This window comes from Leptinotarsa decemlineata, unplaced genomic scaffold (assembly GCF_025532065.1).
Source record: "Leptinotarsa decemlineata unplaced genomic scaffold, Ldec_3_MD MMD2_P_RNA_scaffold_1, whole genome shotgun sequence".
NCBI lineage: Eukaryota > Metazoa > Arthropoda > Insecta > Coleoptera > Chrysomelidae > Leptinotarsa > Leptinotarsa decemlineata.
In genome coordinates, this window is record NW_027412523.1 from 4,083,708 (window position 1) to 4,099,063 (window position 15,356).

At 35.9% G+C, this 15,356-nt stretch overlaps 1 protein-coding gene across 2 annotated transcripts in view; it reads right to left on the reverse strand.

Annotated features, from left to right (window-relative positions):
* Positions 1 to 8,807: 8,807 nt before the first annotated feature.
* Positions 8,808 to 15,356, reverse strand: part of LOC141484789 (ATP-binding cassette sub-family B member 6-like) — a 66,084-nt gene continuing 59,535 nt past the window's right edge. For both annotated transcript variants that reach the window (XM_074180254.1, XM_074180196.1), the window contains one exon: positions 8,808 to 10,001. In XM_074180254.1, the coding sequence (XP_074036355.1) occupies positions 9,963 to 10,001 (39 nt within the window). In that variant the 3' untranslated portion in view covers positions 8,808 to 9,962. The remainder of the gene's footprint in view (positions 10,002 to 15,356) is intronic.

The following is a 15,356-nucleotide window of genomic DNA, read 5'->3' on the forward strand; positions in this document are numbered from 1 at the left end:
TCAAAATACTTCATTAGATAGCGTTGAAAATTGGTCTTCGAAAAATTCTATAAAAAATAGAACATTCATTGAAGCGTTTTGTCGCAACAGAAACACAAGCATTAGCTGCACGTGAATCAAAGAAAATGTCGCTTCACATTGAAGGAAAATAAATCTGCATGAATCAATTATCCCATCCTTTCTGTTCAACAGCAAGTACTATCTATTACACTTTCCAATTAAATATTTACCTCGTTTTCTCAGAAGGAACAGGAATGGGAATTAGGGCCAATATTTCAAGACAGTTTATGTCTCTGTCTACTTCTGGTGTTGTCATCGTGCAAAAAGAGAAAGAATATTCGAAGGCTTTTTGGACCCAACCCGAATGGTTGTATTATTACTCGCACGAATCGGCGGCTCTCAAAATGTTTCCGACCGTCGCGTCGTGTGGTTTTTGTTATAGTATTGAATATTAGTGGAATATGTAATGGAACTGATCGAAATTCGATGAAAATCATTTATAACGTTCTTAAATAACACTATGATGTTATTACTGACTCAACTCAACTTCAATTCTTCAATTCTCGACGCGTGTTGACGTATTCATCTCGTAAGGACGCTAACAGGTTTCAATGTATCACATACCTGAATATCTTACCTAATTAAAACAGGTATATCTGAGATATTTTCAATGTATCACATACCTGAATATCTTACCTAATTAAAACAGGTATATCTGAGATATTCTCAATTTTCGCTAGAAAAGAGAATGACATGTTTCGACCCGACCTACTAGCGTTACTACTACTTCATTACCTGAGAATATAATGATGATAATAATGATAATGAATTGGCTTTATTGATGATACAAAAAACAATACAGAGATAAATAAGAAAAAAGTTACAGGATATTCTGGTACTCATTGGCGCGAAGTTTATGCTTAGCTACTCAAACACAACACAACCAACAAGCACCTCTCCATAATGAATGCAAACATACAGAAATTAAAAAACAATTAACAGTGATGGCACCACGAAAAAAAAATTATTTGGTGATTAATCCCTAAACAGTTGATAAATCGAGTTGATCTGTTACTTATTCAGTATTGATTTGTCCAATAAGCAAAAATTTACATTACTGACTATCGTAGATATGATTTTTATATTTGTGTTTGAACTTCCTGATATTGAATCTCTTCAATTGCTTGGGCAATGAATTATAGAGTTTTACAGCACCAAAAAGAAATGATCTCTGAAACTGTGCAATGCGATGCATAGGTAATTTGTTTTTATTTCTAATATTGATTGATTGAATATCTTCACGCAGAATTAGTTTTAGTATTAAAAGGGGAGAGTGAGAAAGGGTAATTAATTTGTGAACAAAATTAATTATGAATCAATGATGAAGCCCTTGCGTCAGTGTTGATATTAGTAAATTATTTTGGTCTGTGAATCGAAATGACTTCTACAGTTTTCTCTCCAGTAAAACAAATGTGTATTTGCTGTTAACAAAAATATTAGTATTCTAATAAAAAAAAAGATTTGATGAATGAAGCGTGGATGTCATTAAACTGCATTCAGCTGATATTTCTCATTTTTCAGTACACGTAAAACAGACCTTTTAAAAATTTTTGTATTGGCTGCAATTTGCCTAAAATTGATTTGAGGATTCCCTGCCACATTTAATGATACGTCGAGTGTTATGTAATCTTTTGTTGGTGGACTACCAACATTTGCAACATCAATTCAAAAATGAGAAAAAAATTAATCTGTGCGATCAGTAAAACCATTTTCAGGAAGAAAAAACTGTACCTGTTGATGAAAATTACAAACTTGCAATTTGAAGAACAGTACTTTCAGACCAAAGTATGATAGGCGAAAAGAAATTGTAGAAAACTCTAAATTCAGCTGGGAAAAACAAAACAGAAAGTCTTTCTTAGTCGAAAATGATGAAATTATTTGCTGGAGGAGATATTACCTACGGCAGAAAAGAGAGTGTCGACTTGAGAATAGATAGAGGAAATTTCACAAACTACGCTTAACAATTTGACCTTCACAAACTTCATTTTCAAAAATATCACATGCAGCTTTTTCGTAGGGAATACATTTGTCTAATATAAAGTTTGTGAAAATCAAATCGTTGAGTGTAGTTTGTGAAATTACTATTGGATCTTTATCCTTTACCTACCAGCCGAGTCAGTCAGAGAAAGAAAAACGAAACTTGACGCTACTGTTGTGCATTCATTATTTTTTATTTTTAGGAAACACAGTACAGCAGAGCAATCCCTGTAGTTCATAATCAATATATACAATGCTTCTTGTTTGACTACCACTGATATTCGGAGAGAAATCACCCCCCAGAAAGTAGGTAGAGCGGCTTTTCGCTCACTGCGATCCGAATCCAACTCGGCTGACTTATCGAAACTTTTTAAAGTAGGTATTTAGTTATTGGAAGGAATAAAGAAACTTATAATTTGCATTTTAATAAAAACGATAAATAATTTTTTAAAGTCCGGTTATTAGGAAAGTTTAGAAGCCTCCGATTCGGGGGTCTACGAGGCGCTCCGTCATACTGAAAAGCTGGGTTTCATTCAACTTTGGGAGTTATTATGCTGAAATGGAAAAGGGGATTAGGGGCAATAGGAACTTAGAAAATTGTGTGATTGGTTATTAGAGTTTCTGAGTTACTTGGATAGATATATAATTTTGACACAAGTTTGATGAAATCAAAGTTTAACACTCTGTTCTCTGTAGACGGCAGATTTTTTGTAGTGATGCACAACCACTACAGAAAGATCCTTAAGGTGTTGGTGGTGAAACTGGCATCTTTTTGGAATAACCCAGCAGATATTCCCAAAGCATTTTGGGGCATATTACAAGGCGGTTATGAATTAGTAATATTTCAGCATGGAAAGTAGTTCATAAATTTCGTTTTTCGACAAAAAAACCCAAAGACGTTTTTCAGGTTGTACTATATATAGGACACTGATCATAAGCCATTCAAATCAATGTCACACTTTTGTCACTTTTTTGTGGCAAGAAGGACAACCAGTTTGTTATTCTTGGGGTAAAACTAAATGGTGGTAAATACATTCTCTATTAATTTGGGGGATTAGGGTATTGGCCTCAATTCTTTTGAAGAACAGCCGATCCATTATTCCTCCAGGGTTTTTATGCAATTGCCGAGCTTTCTTTACTGCCATATCGACGCAATGGTAACTGAAGTACCACTTTTTACCTTACACAGATGTCCTGTTTGAGGACAACAGCTCCCTGGTTGGAGGCAATGAGATCCGTGTTCTCAAACAGAACCTTGTGGTTTCCTATGGATCTTTTGGTGGTTCCGATGTATACCTTCCCACAAGTGCACGGTATGCAATATATCCCTGTTGCTGATAGTGGGTCACTTTTGTTTTTAGCCGACCTGTGACTTTGCTGTATCTTCTTGGTGGGTTTGAAACCCGTTTTAATGTGGTGTTTTCCAATGACCCATGTCCATGACCCTAGGGATATATGGTAGATACGCACGAGCAACCATCTGAGCCTCCTCCCCGTTTTGAACCGTGGTGGCCATGGTCACTTGAAGATGTTCCAGTTCTTCCTCTATATGTCCTGGTTCACCACATATTCTTCGAGTCCAAATTAACCAAAAGGACAACTTGTTCGGGCCAGTCTTGAGTTACCTACACTGTAGGTTGATGGACTGACAACCATCAGAAAGCAACTACTCCCCTGGCTGATACCACGAAGGGCGTTGGATTACATCCAACAGGTGTCAGTGCAGAAATCTTCACAGAAAATTTCCTACATATGCCGTTGACGATGCAACTGCTGAAATCGATTTTCAAGTATTGGAACAGACTTGCAGACCTGAATATTAGGTTGCTTGGTTACCTTGTTCACGGGCAGATGGGGCGATTTCATTCATTGATTTCTAAAGATTCAAGTATACTTTTTTTAATGAATTCTCGAAATTCACGATAGATGGCGTAAGTATCGGACTACTACTTTGTGCGTATCACTAGTCTATATAATACTCTCACCACGCTCCGTTAGGTTAATTTCTCAAAGGAAGAAGGAGGGAGTGTTTTTCATATTTTTTTTTCAAGAATGAATCAGGTATATAGAACAATAAGACATTTATTTCTCAAGGCAGTCTAGCTTCTTGATTGTTTTTGGACTTTCGAAAACTCTCCAAAACTCGTCTGTTTTTCAAAACAAACAGTCTCTCATGTGGATAGTTAGTGTGTGGATAGTAACCCTCCCACCATCCCATCTTAATTATGGCAACTTATTCATCCATACTGAATATTTCATAGATATACGTAAGTGGCGCCATCTATTGGACTTTCGAAAACTCTCCAAAACTCGTCTGTTTTTCAAAACAAACAGTCTCTCATGTGGATAGTTAGTGTGTTACCCACCCACCATCCCATCTTGAGTATGGCAACTTATTCATACATACTGAATATTTCATAGATATACGTAAGTGGCGCCATCTATTGGACTTTCGAAAACTCTCCAAAACTCGTCTGTTTTTCAAAACAAACAGTCTCTCATGTGGATAGTTAGTGTGTGGATAGTTAGTGTGGGGATAGTTAGTGTGTTACCCACCCACCTTCCCATCTCAATTATGGCAACTTATTCATCCATACTGAATATTTCATAGATATACGTAAGTGGCGCCATCTATTGGACTTTCGAAAACTCTCCAAAACTCGTCTGTTTTTCAAAACAAACAGTCTCTCATGTGGATAGTTAGTGTGTTACCCACCCACCATCCCATCTTGAGTATGGCAACTTATTCATACATACTGAATATTTCATAGATATACGTAAGTGGCGCCATCTATTGGACTTTCTAAAACTCTCCAAAACTCGTCTGTTTTTCAAAACAAACAGTCTCTCATGTGGATAGTTAGTGTGTTACCCACCCACCATCCCATCTTAATTATGACAACTTATTCATCCATACTGAATATTTCATAGATATACGTAAGTGGCGCCATCTATTGGACTTTCGAAAACTCTCCAAAACTCGTCTGTTTTTCAAAACAAACAATCTCTCATGTGGATAGTTGCCATCCCATCTTAATTATGGCAACTTATTCATCCACACTGAATATTTCATAGATATACGTAAGTGGCGCCATCTATTGGACTTTCGAAAACTCTCCAAAACTCGTCTGTTTTTCAAAACAAACAGTCTCTCATGTGGATAGTTAGTGTGGGGATAGTTAGTGTGTTACCCACCCACCATCCCATCTTGAGTATGGCAACTTATTCATACATACTGAATATTTCATAGATATACGTAAGTGGCGCCATCTATTGGACTTTCGAAAACTCTCCAAAACTCGTCTGTTTTTCAAAACAAACAGTCTCTCATGTGGATAGTTAGTGTGTGGATAGTTAGTGTGGGGATAGTTAGTGTGTTACCCACCCACCTTCCCATCTCAATTATGGCAACTTATTCATCCATACTGAATATTTCATAGATATACGTAAGTGGCGCCATCTATTGGACTTTCGAAAACTCTCCAAAACTCGTCTGTTTTTCAAAACAAACAGTCTCTCATGTGGATAGTTAGTGTGTTACCCACCCACCATCCCATCTTGAGTATGGCAACTTATTCATACATACTGAATATTTCATAGATATACGTAAGTGGCGCCATCTATTGGACTTTCTAAAACTCTCCAAAACTCGTCTGTTTTTCAAAACAAACAGTCTCTCATGTGGATAGTTAGTGTGTTACCCACCCACCATCCCATCTTAATTATGACAACTTATTCATCCATACTGAATATTTCATAGATATACGTAAGTGGCGCCATCTATTGGACTTTCGAAAACTCTCCAAAACTCGTCTGTTTTTCAAAACAAACAATCTCTCATGTGGATAGTTGCCATCCCATCTTAATTATGGCAACTTATTCATCCACACTGAATATTTCATAGATATACGTAAGTGGCGCCATCTATTGGACTTTCTAAAACTCTCCAAAACTCGTCTGTTTTTCAAAACAAACAGTCTCTCATGTGGATAGTTAGTGTGTTACCCACCCACCATCCCATCTTAATTATGACAACTTATTCATCCATACTGAATATTTCATAGATATACGTAAGTGGCGCCATCTATTGGACTTTCGAAAACTCTCCAAAACTCGTCTGTTTTTCAAAACAAACAATCTCTCATGTGGATAGTTGCCATCCCATCTTAATTATGACAACTTATTCATCCACACTGAATATTTCATAGATATACGTAAGTGGCGCCATCTATTGGACTTTCGAAAACTCTCCAAAACTCGTCTGTTTTTCAAAACAAACAGTCTCTCATGTGGATAGTTAGTGTGGGGATAGTTAGTGTGTTACCCACCCACCATCCCATCTTAATTATGGCAACTTATTCATCCACACTGAATATTTCATAGATATACGTAAGTGGCGCCATCTATTGGACTTTCGAAAACTCTCCAAAACTTGTCTGTTTTTCAAAACAAACAGTCTCTCATGTGGATAGTTAGTGTGTGGATAGTTAGTGTGGGGATAGTTAGTGTGTTACCCACCCACCTTCCCATCTCAATTATGGCAACTTATTCATCCATACTGAATATTTCATAGATATACGTAAGTGGCGCCATCTATTGGACTTTCGAAAACTCTCCAAAACTCGTCTGTTTTTCAAAACAAACAGTCTCTCATGTGGATAGTTAGTGTGTTACCCACCCACCATCCCATCTTAATTATGGCAACTTATTCATACATACTGAATATTTCATAGATATACGTAAGTGGCGCCATCTATTGGACTTTCGAAAACTCTCCAAAACTCGTCTGTTTTTCAAAACAAACAGTCTCTCATGTGGATAGTTAGTGTGTTACCCACCCACCATCCCATCTTGAGTATGGCAACTTATTCATCCACACTGAATATTTCATAGATATACGTAAGTGGCGCCATCTATTGGACTTTCGAAAACTCTCCAAAACTCGTCTGTTTTTCAAAACAAACAGTCTCTCATGTGGATAGTTAGTGTGTTACCCACCCACCATCCCATCTTGAGTATGGCAACTTATTCATACATACTGAATATTTCATAGATATACGTAAGTGGCGCCATCTATTGGACTTTCGAAAACTCTCCAAAACTCGTCTGTTTTTCAAAACAAACAGTCTCTCATGTGGATAGTTAGTGTGTTACCCACCCACCATCGCATCTTGAGTATGGCAACTTAATCATACATACTGAATATTTCATAGATATACGTAAGTGGCGCCATCTATTGGACTTTCTAAAACTCTCCAAAACTCGTCTGTTTTTCAAAACAAACAGTCTCTCATATGGATAGTTAGTGTGTTACCCACCCACCATCCCATCTTGAGTATGGCAACTTATTCATCCACACTGAATATTTCATAGATATACGTAAGTGGCGCCATCTACTGGACTTTCGAAAACTCTCCAAAACTCGTCTGTTTTTCAAAACAAACAGTCTCTCATGTGGATAGTTAGTGTGTTACCCACCCACCATCCCATCTTGAGTATGGCAACTTATTCATACATACTGAATATTTCATAGATATACGTAAGTGGCGCCATCTATTGGACTTTCTAAAACTCTCCAAAACTCGTCTGTTTTTCAAAACAAACAGTCTCTCATGTGGATACTTATTGTGTTACCCACCCACCATCCCATCTTGAGTATGGCAACTTAATCATACATACTGAATATTTCATAGATATACGTAAGTGGCGCCATCTATTGGACTTTCGAAAACTCTCCAAAACTCGTCTGTTTTTCAAAACAAACAGTCTCTCATGTGGATAGTTAGTGTGTTACCCACCCACCATCGCATCTTGAGTATGGCAACTTAATCATACATACTGAATATTTCATAGATATACGTAAGTGGCGCCATCTATTGGACTTTCTAAAACTCTCCAAAACTCGTCTGTTTTTCAAAACAAACAGTCTCTCATATGGATAGTTAGTGTGTTACTTAATTATGACAACTTATTCATCCATACTGAATATTTCATAGATATACGTAAGTGGCGCCATCTATTGGACTTTCGAAAACTCTCCAAAACTCGTCTGTTTTTCAAAACAAACAGTCTCTCATGTGGATAGTTAGTGTGTGGATAGTTAGTGTGTTACCCACCCACCATCCCATCTTAATTATGGCAACTTATTCATCCATACTGAATATTTCATAGATATACGTAAGTGGCGCCATCTATTGGACTTTCGAAAACTCTCCAAAACTCGTCTGTTTTTCAAAACAAACAGTCTCTCATGTGGATAGTTAGTGTGTGGATAGTTAGTGTGTTACCCACCCACCATCCCATCTTAATTATGGCAACTTATTCATCCATACTGAATATTTCATAGATATACGTAAGTGGCGCCATCTATTGGACTTTCGAAAACTCTCCAAAACTCGTCTGTTTTTCAAAACAAACAGTCTCTCATGTGGATAGTTAGTGTGTTACCCACTCGTCTGTTTTTTAAAAAAACAGTCTCTCATCTTGACGATCATCTTCATTTCATTCAGGATTTGGAGACCAGCTCCCCTACCCTTTTGGCTGATCATTGGCCTTGAGATGGACCAATGGGTACAATCCCCACCATCTTATCTTGATTATGGCAACTTATTCATCCATACTGAATATTTCATAGATATACTTGAGTGGCGCCATCTTTTGGACTTTCGAAAACTCTCCAAAACACATTTGTTTCTCAAAACAAACAGTCTCGCATCTGGATAGTTAATATGTCACCCTCCCACCATCCCATCTTAAATAATGAAATGAAACCAATATTGGATGTTTTTATTACGAATTCAAAGATGAATTGACAAGTTGAGGTGTACTACATATAAAACATCGGGCACATCTAGGTTAAGGAAGCTGTATTTAATGAAAACATCTCACATTCTCTGTCCTGACTGTGTTGTTGACTTGTTATCATATCTTAATTATTATGCTAGTAACTAGTATTACAATTTTCTTAAACTTGCCCGAAGACTGTATCGATTACTTCGCAAGTTTACTTTGCAAAAGTTATTTTTGAAAAACGAACAAAAAAATTGCAATTCAACACCCTGTATCAAGTTTAAATACACTTTTTTCTTACAATTGTTTCAGGAATAGGTCACTTGAATATTTCAAATTACTTATGCCCTATATAGTGATTTGAACTGAAAATCAGCTAGGTACTAATGTATCAAAACATTACCTAAACCAACTTCCACAAAGTCGCATTATTACTATAAATCATGTTGAGGTTCCTACATTTCAAAGGAGGAAATATACATAGTTATCAGAAATCCGCCGCAAACATTTATCTTCAACATTACTCATCGAAATAATACGACTCAATTATACAATTACAATTATCTATCAAATACATTATATAATACCACTCGCCCTAACAGTAAACCAACTGTCTTTCAGATAATTCAAACAACTCGTCAATCTCTCTATCTAATTTCATATTCAACATAAATATTAAACAGTTTAAAGTAGTCTCATGCCAGCCGTCCTTACTGATAAACAGCGTGCAGCGTTCAAAACAGTCCATCTTCTTTTATCCGGTCCCGACCCTTCCGCTGAAAAGAGACGCAAACGGAATAACATTACCGCTAGATCAGCCAGCAGCTTGTCTATGATTCAAAAGTAATTATATAAACTACACGAGCATTCGCGAACGAACACGACTGGAAGCGTCACCTCGATGAAGTATAAACATGCCACGTTGCCAAGTAGAAAGGTGTTATTTATCTCTTTTCAACTCGGAGGTGCGGCCGACTAGGTTTCCTTGTCCCACTTCTGAAGGCCCATAAAAGCTGTAATATAAATTGTATTGCCAAGTTCTCTTTCCTTTCTCAAGATAGGTATATTGGCACATTGTTTTAGATCACTTCAGTTGTGCTCAGTAGCGTGCACCAGGGGCTTGAGGATCGGGAGTTTCATTTGGAATTGTGTTGATGGAGAAACATACCAAAGATCTGAAAAAAATAATACTCAGTTTGAATATTGTTCGTTATTTGGGGTGTACTTATGTACGTGAACCATCTCTTGTCAAAATATGCTCTTGTAGAAAATATTTCTTTTGTGAGTTTCACTAATTTGTTTTAGTGATAACTTAATCTAAGTTGAACTATTCAATACTGAAATTGTTTAACTTGAGGAGAGCTCAGATTATTACTTTAAATTTTATGTGTATTATTATGATAATGTAACGAAAGTTCATTTATTAATAAACTCTTTTATTAATTTATTTATTTTGTGTATGTACATATTATATAGCTACCATGAGCCAATTGTTACTTTTGTAGGATTAAACAATGATACTAATGATGAACATACACAAAATTGAGCTACTATTCCTAAAATGAAAGTACATTACGTGCCAACTACTTAGATTTTTATAATAATCATAAACACTATGTATATATAGAGAGCGAGAGAGAGAGAGAGAGAGTTTACTTTCATTAACCGACGTATCTCAGTGTTAAAAACAGTTTTTCGGTCGTAATTGTTTGTTGTATGTTGTCTAAAATATGATCAATATGATCAATTTTATATCTGTTTAATCTGTCTAAAATCTGTTTTCCGTTAATCAGCTGTCGCCCCCATACGAACGACAACTCTCAGAAGTTGAGAAACTTGTGCGAGCTAGATAATTTGGAAAAAATTCAAAATAGATTACTGCGGCATTTATATTCTAAGAAATATGGAGTCTACCAAGATCATAATTCTGTGAGAACTAATGATCTCAGGAAAGAATTTGAAATCTCGAGTTTAGTGAATAGAAGTTTATACATACTAATCGCAATATATTACAAAATGTTTAATAATTATCCTTAATGTACCAAATTACGTAGTTTATGAACCGAAGAAACCCTATCAAAATCATAAGATCAACCCCTTTTTCAAAATTCCATTAGTCACCACGACTCAAGGTACCCCAATCGTAACGATGCTAAAAGTCACAAATAATAGATACACTATTAATGTCCGAACTCAGCTTTGTCCAACCCCCCAGAGAATTTTTTACTGGTTTGAAAAATTATATATCAAGTGTCAATCAATAGCTTCTCTGTCATATTTTTGGATTAGTTACTTTTTTTAATTTTTTTCTTATTACATAGGTATAGCTTTAGTTCCTTACACCTGTATGAGAATAAATAAATAAGGAGAGTGAGGAGAAAGGGAAGCCAAACATACTGATGCCTCACGTTTCAAAGCGGTTTACCCTCCCATAAGAAGTTATCACTTCAAAAATAATTTTCTGCAAGAGTTTGAGCAGTTCCATATTGAATTTTGCACTGGTCATTTGGAGTCTCTAATTGGAACACGCTATGTAATCCAAAAAAGTACAAGAGAATGCTGTTTTTGAAATTGGTCTGCGAAGAATCAGTAGGTGCCATAAAGGTAACCCTTCGAAAAGATATTCCAGATCAGAAATGAATGCTGTTGAATTATGTTCAAATGTGCGTTAATCTAGTGTATGTTCCAAAACTAGAAGACAAGAGAGATGAAAATCCCTGTCTGGAAATGGTGTTTATGATTATGACTATGATTATGACTATGTGTGATTGTGATTATATGACTGTGATTATGACTATGATTATGACGCTGATTATGACTATAATGTTTCTGAAAAAGTTGTTAAATCCTGAATCCGGAATTACATTATTATGTTGTGGTGTGTTGTGATGCTCTCTGACGTGACGGCGACTGTGCAGACTATTATGTCGTGTCGGGGCGCGCTCTAACGTTATTTCGATACAGTGGTGGCGTTTGGAGTAATCGCATGCGAGCATCAACAATGTTTTTCATCGATTCTGATAGTGATATTCAAGAAAACGTTGCGTGTTTGCTAATGTTAAATTCACTTTAAAAGAAAAGAAAGCAGAGAAAATATTGGGCTTATCCAGTAAATGATCGGAAAGGTAGTCGAAGCGAATATCATTTACTAGTGAAAGAACTAGAGTGTGATGAAGAAAGATTTCATCAATATTTCAGGATGTCAAAAAATCAATTTTATATATTACATTCTACAGAAGAAACACAATTTCTTCCCATGCTGCAGTTCTTATTAAGTGATCCTTGCATTCTTTACATTTTGGATCATACAACACTTTGTTTTTGCCAACAGTTTCAATAAGTTCGTCCGACATCTTGTGCACAAATAAATGCCAACGACTTTTCTCTAGCTAGTTAACGCGTCAGATTAGAAACATACTAGTGTGGAGTGTTCTGACGCGTCATAAACCCACCATCGTTCTGACGCCGATCGGGAATCGACCGATCGCCGTCACGACACACTGCACTTCAGTAATATAATTCTAAACATACTAAATGTTTGGATACGATATACTTGTGGCGCGTCACGACACACCACGACACAACAATATAATTCCGGCTTAATTTTGTTCCTGAGTCTTCAGTCAAAAAAGTGAACTTGAATAGGGGAAAGTCATGTCGCTGGGATTGCAAAGGCTGCTTCTCAAAAGCTTGAAACACTGTTTCGAACCAGAAAACTGGACACACCTCAGCAACGTTTGATACTTTATAAAGCTCAGATCAGATCTTCTTTGAAGTATTAATAATAAAAAGAGGGCTGGAGACAATATGGATCCCTGGGGAACACCAGCGTTGATGGTAAAAGTATTCGAGATGTATTTATCCATATTTACAGTGTGGGTGCTGTGTATGAAAAAACTGTCATATTTCCATAAGGATTCGAGAAAGGAGTTGTCGGTATATCTTCATTTGAAAGTTATTTACTTTCTCAAGTATAGTTCAAGTAAAAGATATAGTGCCTCCTAACTTCCAGCAGTCCCCCTTTAATAGTACACACAACGCGGTACTCATCGCTACATTCTGTTGTAATCCAGTCATTTAAGCTTAAATTAGGTAAGAATCTCGGAATTCGAGATACCCAGCTGTAAGTCTGTAAATACTTGTATATTGACACCCTGAAAGTCGTCTCAAAACCTACATATGGTAGTGTGTAAGCAACTATTAAATTTCAAGGTCAAAGGTCACAAAAATCGGTTTTTGGCGCTTTTTTTGGAAATATCTCATTTCCTATGGGTTTTTTGCTATTTGTATTTATCATCAATATTGTAGAATACAAAATTCTCTACAAATTTTGTTTAAAAAAATTTTTTATACGGTGAACCGTTTTCGAGATAGAGGGCGGAGAGCGCGCGGTCACAGCATCACTTCAGGTCAACCGGTGCCTCCGGTCGAAAACGCGCCATATATAGTTGATGAACTATCGATGATTCGATGATATAATCAATGATTATAAATATTTGTCAATTTTTATCAACTATTATATTATATTTTATCATTTTCTTCATGCATTAAATCTATATCTATTCAATAATACTGATAACCGTTTACTAAAACGTTCATTATTGATGGCGGATTTCTTCTTCATCATATTGTATTGAGCAGAGAAGATACTTTTTGTATTATTTTTGATAAATACATGAATTATTTACACAGGCATTACAGTTCCAAAATAATTGTTGTATTTGACGGATATTCAGACTACAGTAAGAACGTAAAAGCTATGGAGCAGCAGAGAAGACCTGCTGCACTTTCAAAAACGTATGAAATTTGTTTCGATGAAACAATGGTTGTACCAGTTACTCAAGAAAAAGTCTTATCAAATCGAAATAACAAAGATAAGTTCATTAATATGTTAATTGAAAAATTACAAGCTGCAAATATTACTACTAAACAAGCCAGAGATGATGCGGATGTTCTTATTGTTGAAACTGCAATTGAAGAATCAAAGTCTAAAAAAACTGCAGTTATAATAGGACAAGATATTGATTTACTTGTCATTTTAATTGGGCGTACACTGTCTTACGAACAATAAATTTTCTTTAAAAAAGTTGGGAAAGGTAATGTAAAAACGGAGAGATACTCGACTAAAAGTTTTGATAATTATCCTCATTCTAAAAAACATATTTTATTTCTGCACGCATTAAGTGGCTGTGACACAACTTCTGCGCTTTTTAAAAAGGGAAAAAAAATCATTTTTAAAAGTTTTTGAGAAACTGACAAATTTGGATGAACTAGCTGCAGCATTTGAGGAAGAAAATTGTTCGGCCCAGAGATTATTAGAGAGTGGAACTCAAATCTTATTGGCAGTCTATAATGCTCCGAAATCTGTGAAAAGTCTCGATCATCTTCGTTATATGCATTACGTCAAGTCTACAAAACTTAATAAACCTGTGCAGCTTTCAAATATTCCACCAACAAGTGCAGCTGCTCATCAACATTTCAACCGTGAATATTATCAAGTTCAAACTTGGTTAGGACATGATTTGGAACCCCAGGTATGGGGTTGGGCAATGCGAAACGATTTTCTGGAGCCTATCATGACAATTTTACCACCTGCTCCAGAAGATTTGCTAAATACAATTTTCTGCAACTGCAAGAGTGGTTGTGGTTCGCGATGCGGATGCAGGAAAACGGGCTTGCAATGCTCTTTAGCTTGTGGCCAATGTAATGGGCAAGCTTGTCTCAATGCTCTACCATATCAGAGCGACATTAACGAAGATGGAACCTTTGACCCCGAAATCATGGAAGAACTTGAGACAAATGTCGTTGAAGACGATAATGAAGACCAGTTTGAAATTTACAAGCAGCTAGAAGACGACGATGAAGAGGAAGAAGATGATAAAAATTATAAATTGTAGTTTTTGTACCCTTTATTCCATTTCTTTACTTTCAATGAAAATAAATGTATTCAATGATATTTTTTAATAAAAAGGTTAATTCATAATTTATTTGTTTTTTTTTTCATCATGTAAGGAGTTATAAATATCAATTAGGTTGAAATTCAAATATAATTCCTATATTTTCATTAACAATTCTGCAATTACATGGGCAGGTAAGTGTTGTTAAAAGTGGATAAGTTAAGAAAAAAATGATAAAATATAATATAATAGTTAATAAAAATTGACAAATATTTATAATCATTGATTTATCGATAGTTCATCAACTATATATGGCGCGTTTTCGACCGGAGGCACCGGTTGACCTGAAGTGATGCTGTGACCGCGCGCTCTCCGCCCTCTATCTCGAAAACGGTTCACCGTATAAAAAATTTTTTTAAACAAAATTTGTAGATAATTGTGTATTCTACAATATTTATAATAAATACAAATAGCAAAAAACCCATAGGAAATGAGATATTTCCAAAAAAATCGCAAAAAACCGATTTTTGTGACCTTTGACCTTGAAATTTAATAGTTGCCTACACCCTACCATATGTAGGTTTTGAGACAACTTTTAGAGTGTCAATATACAAGTATTTACAGACTTACAGC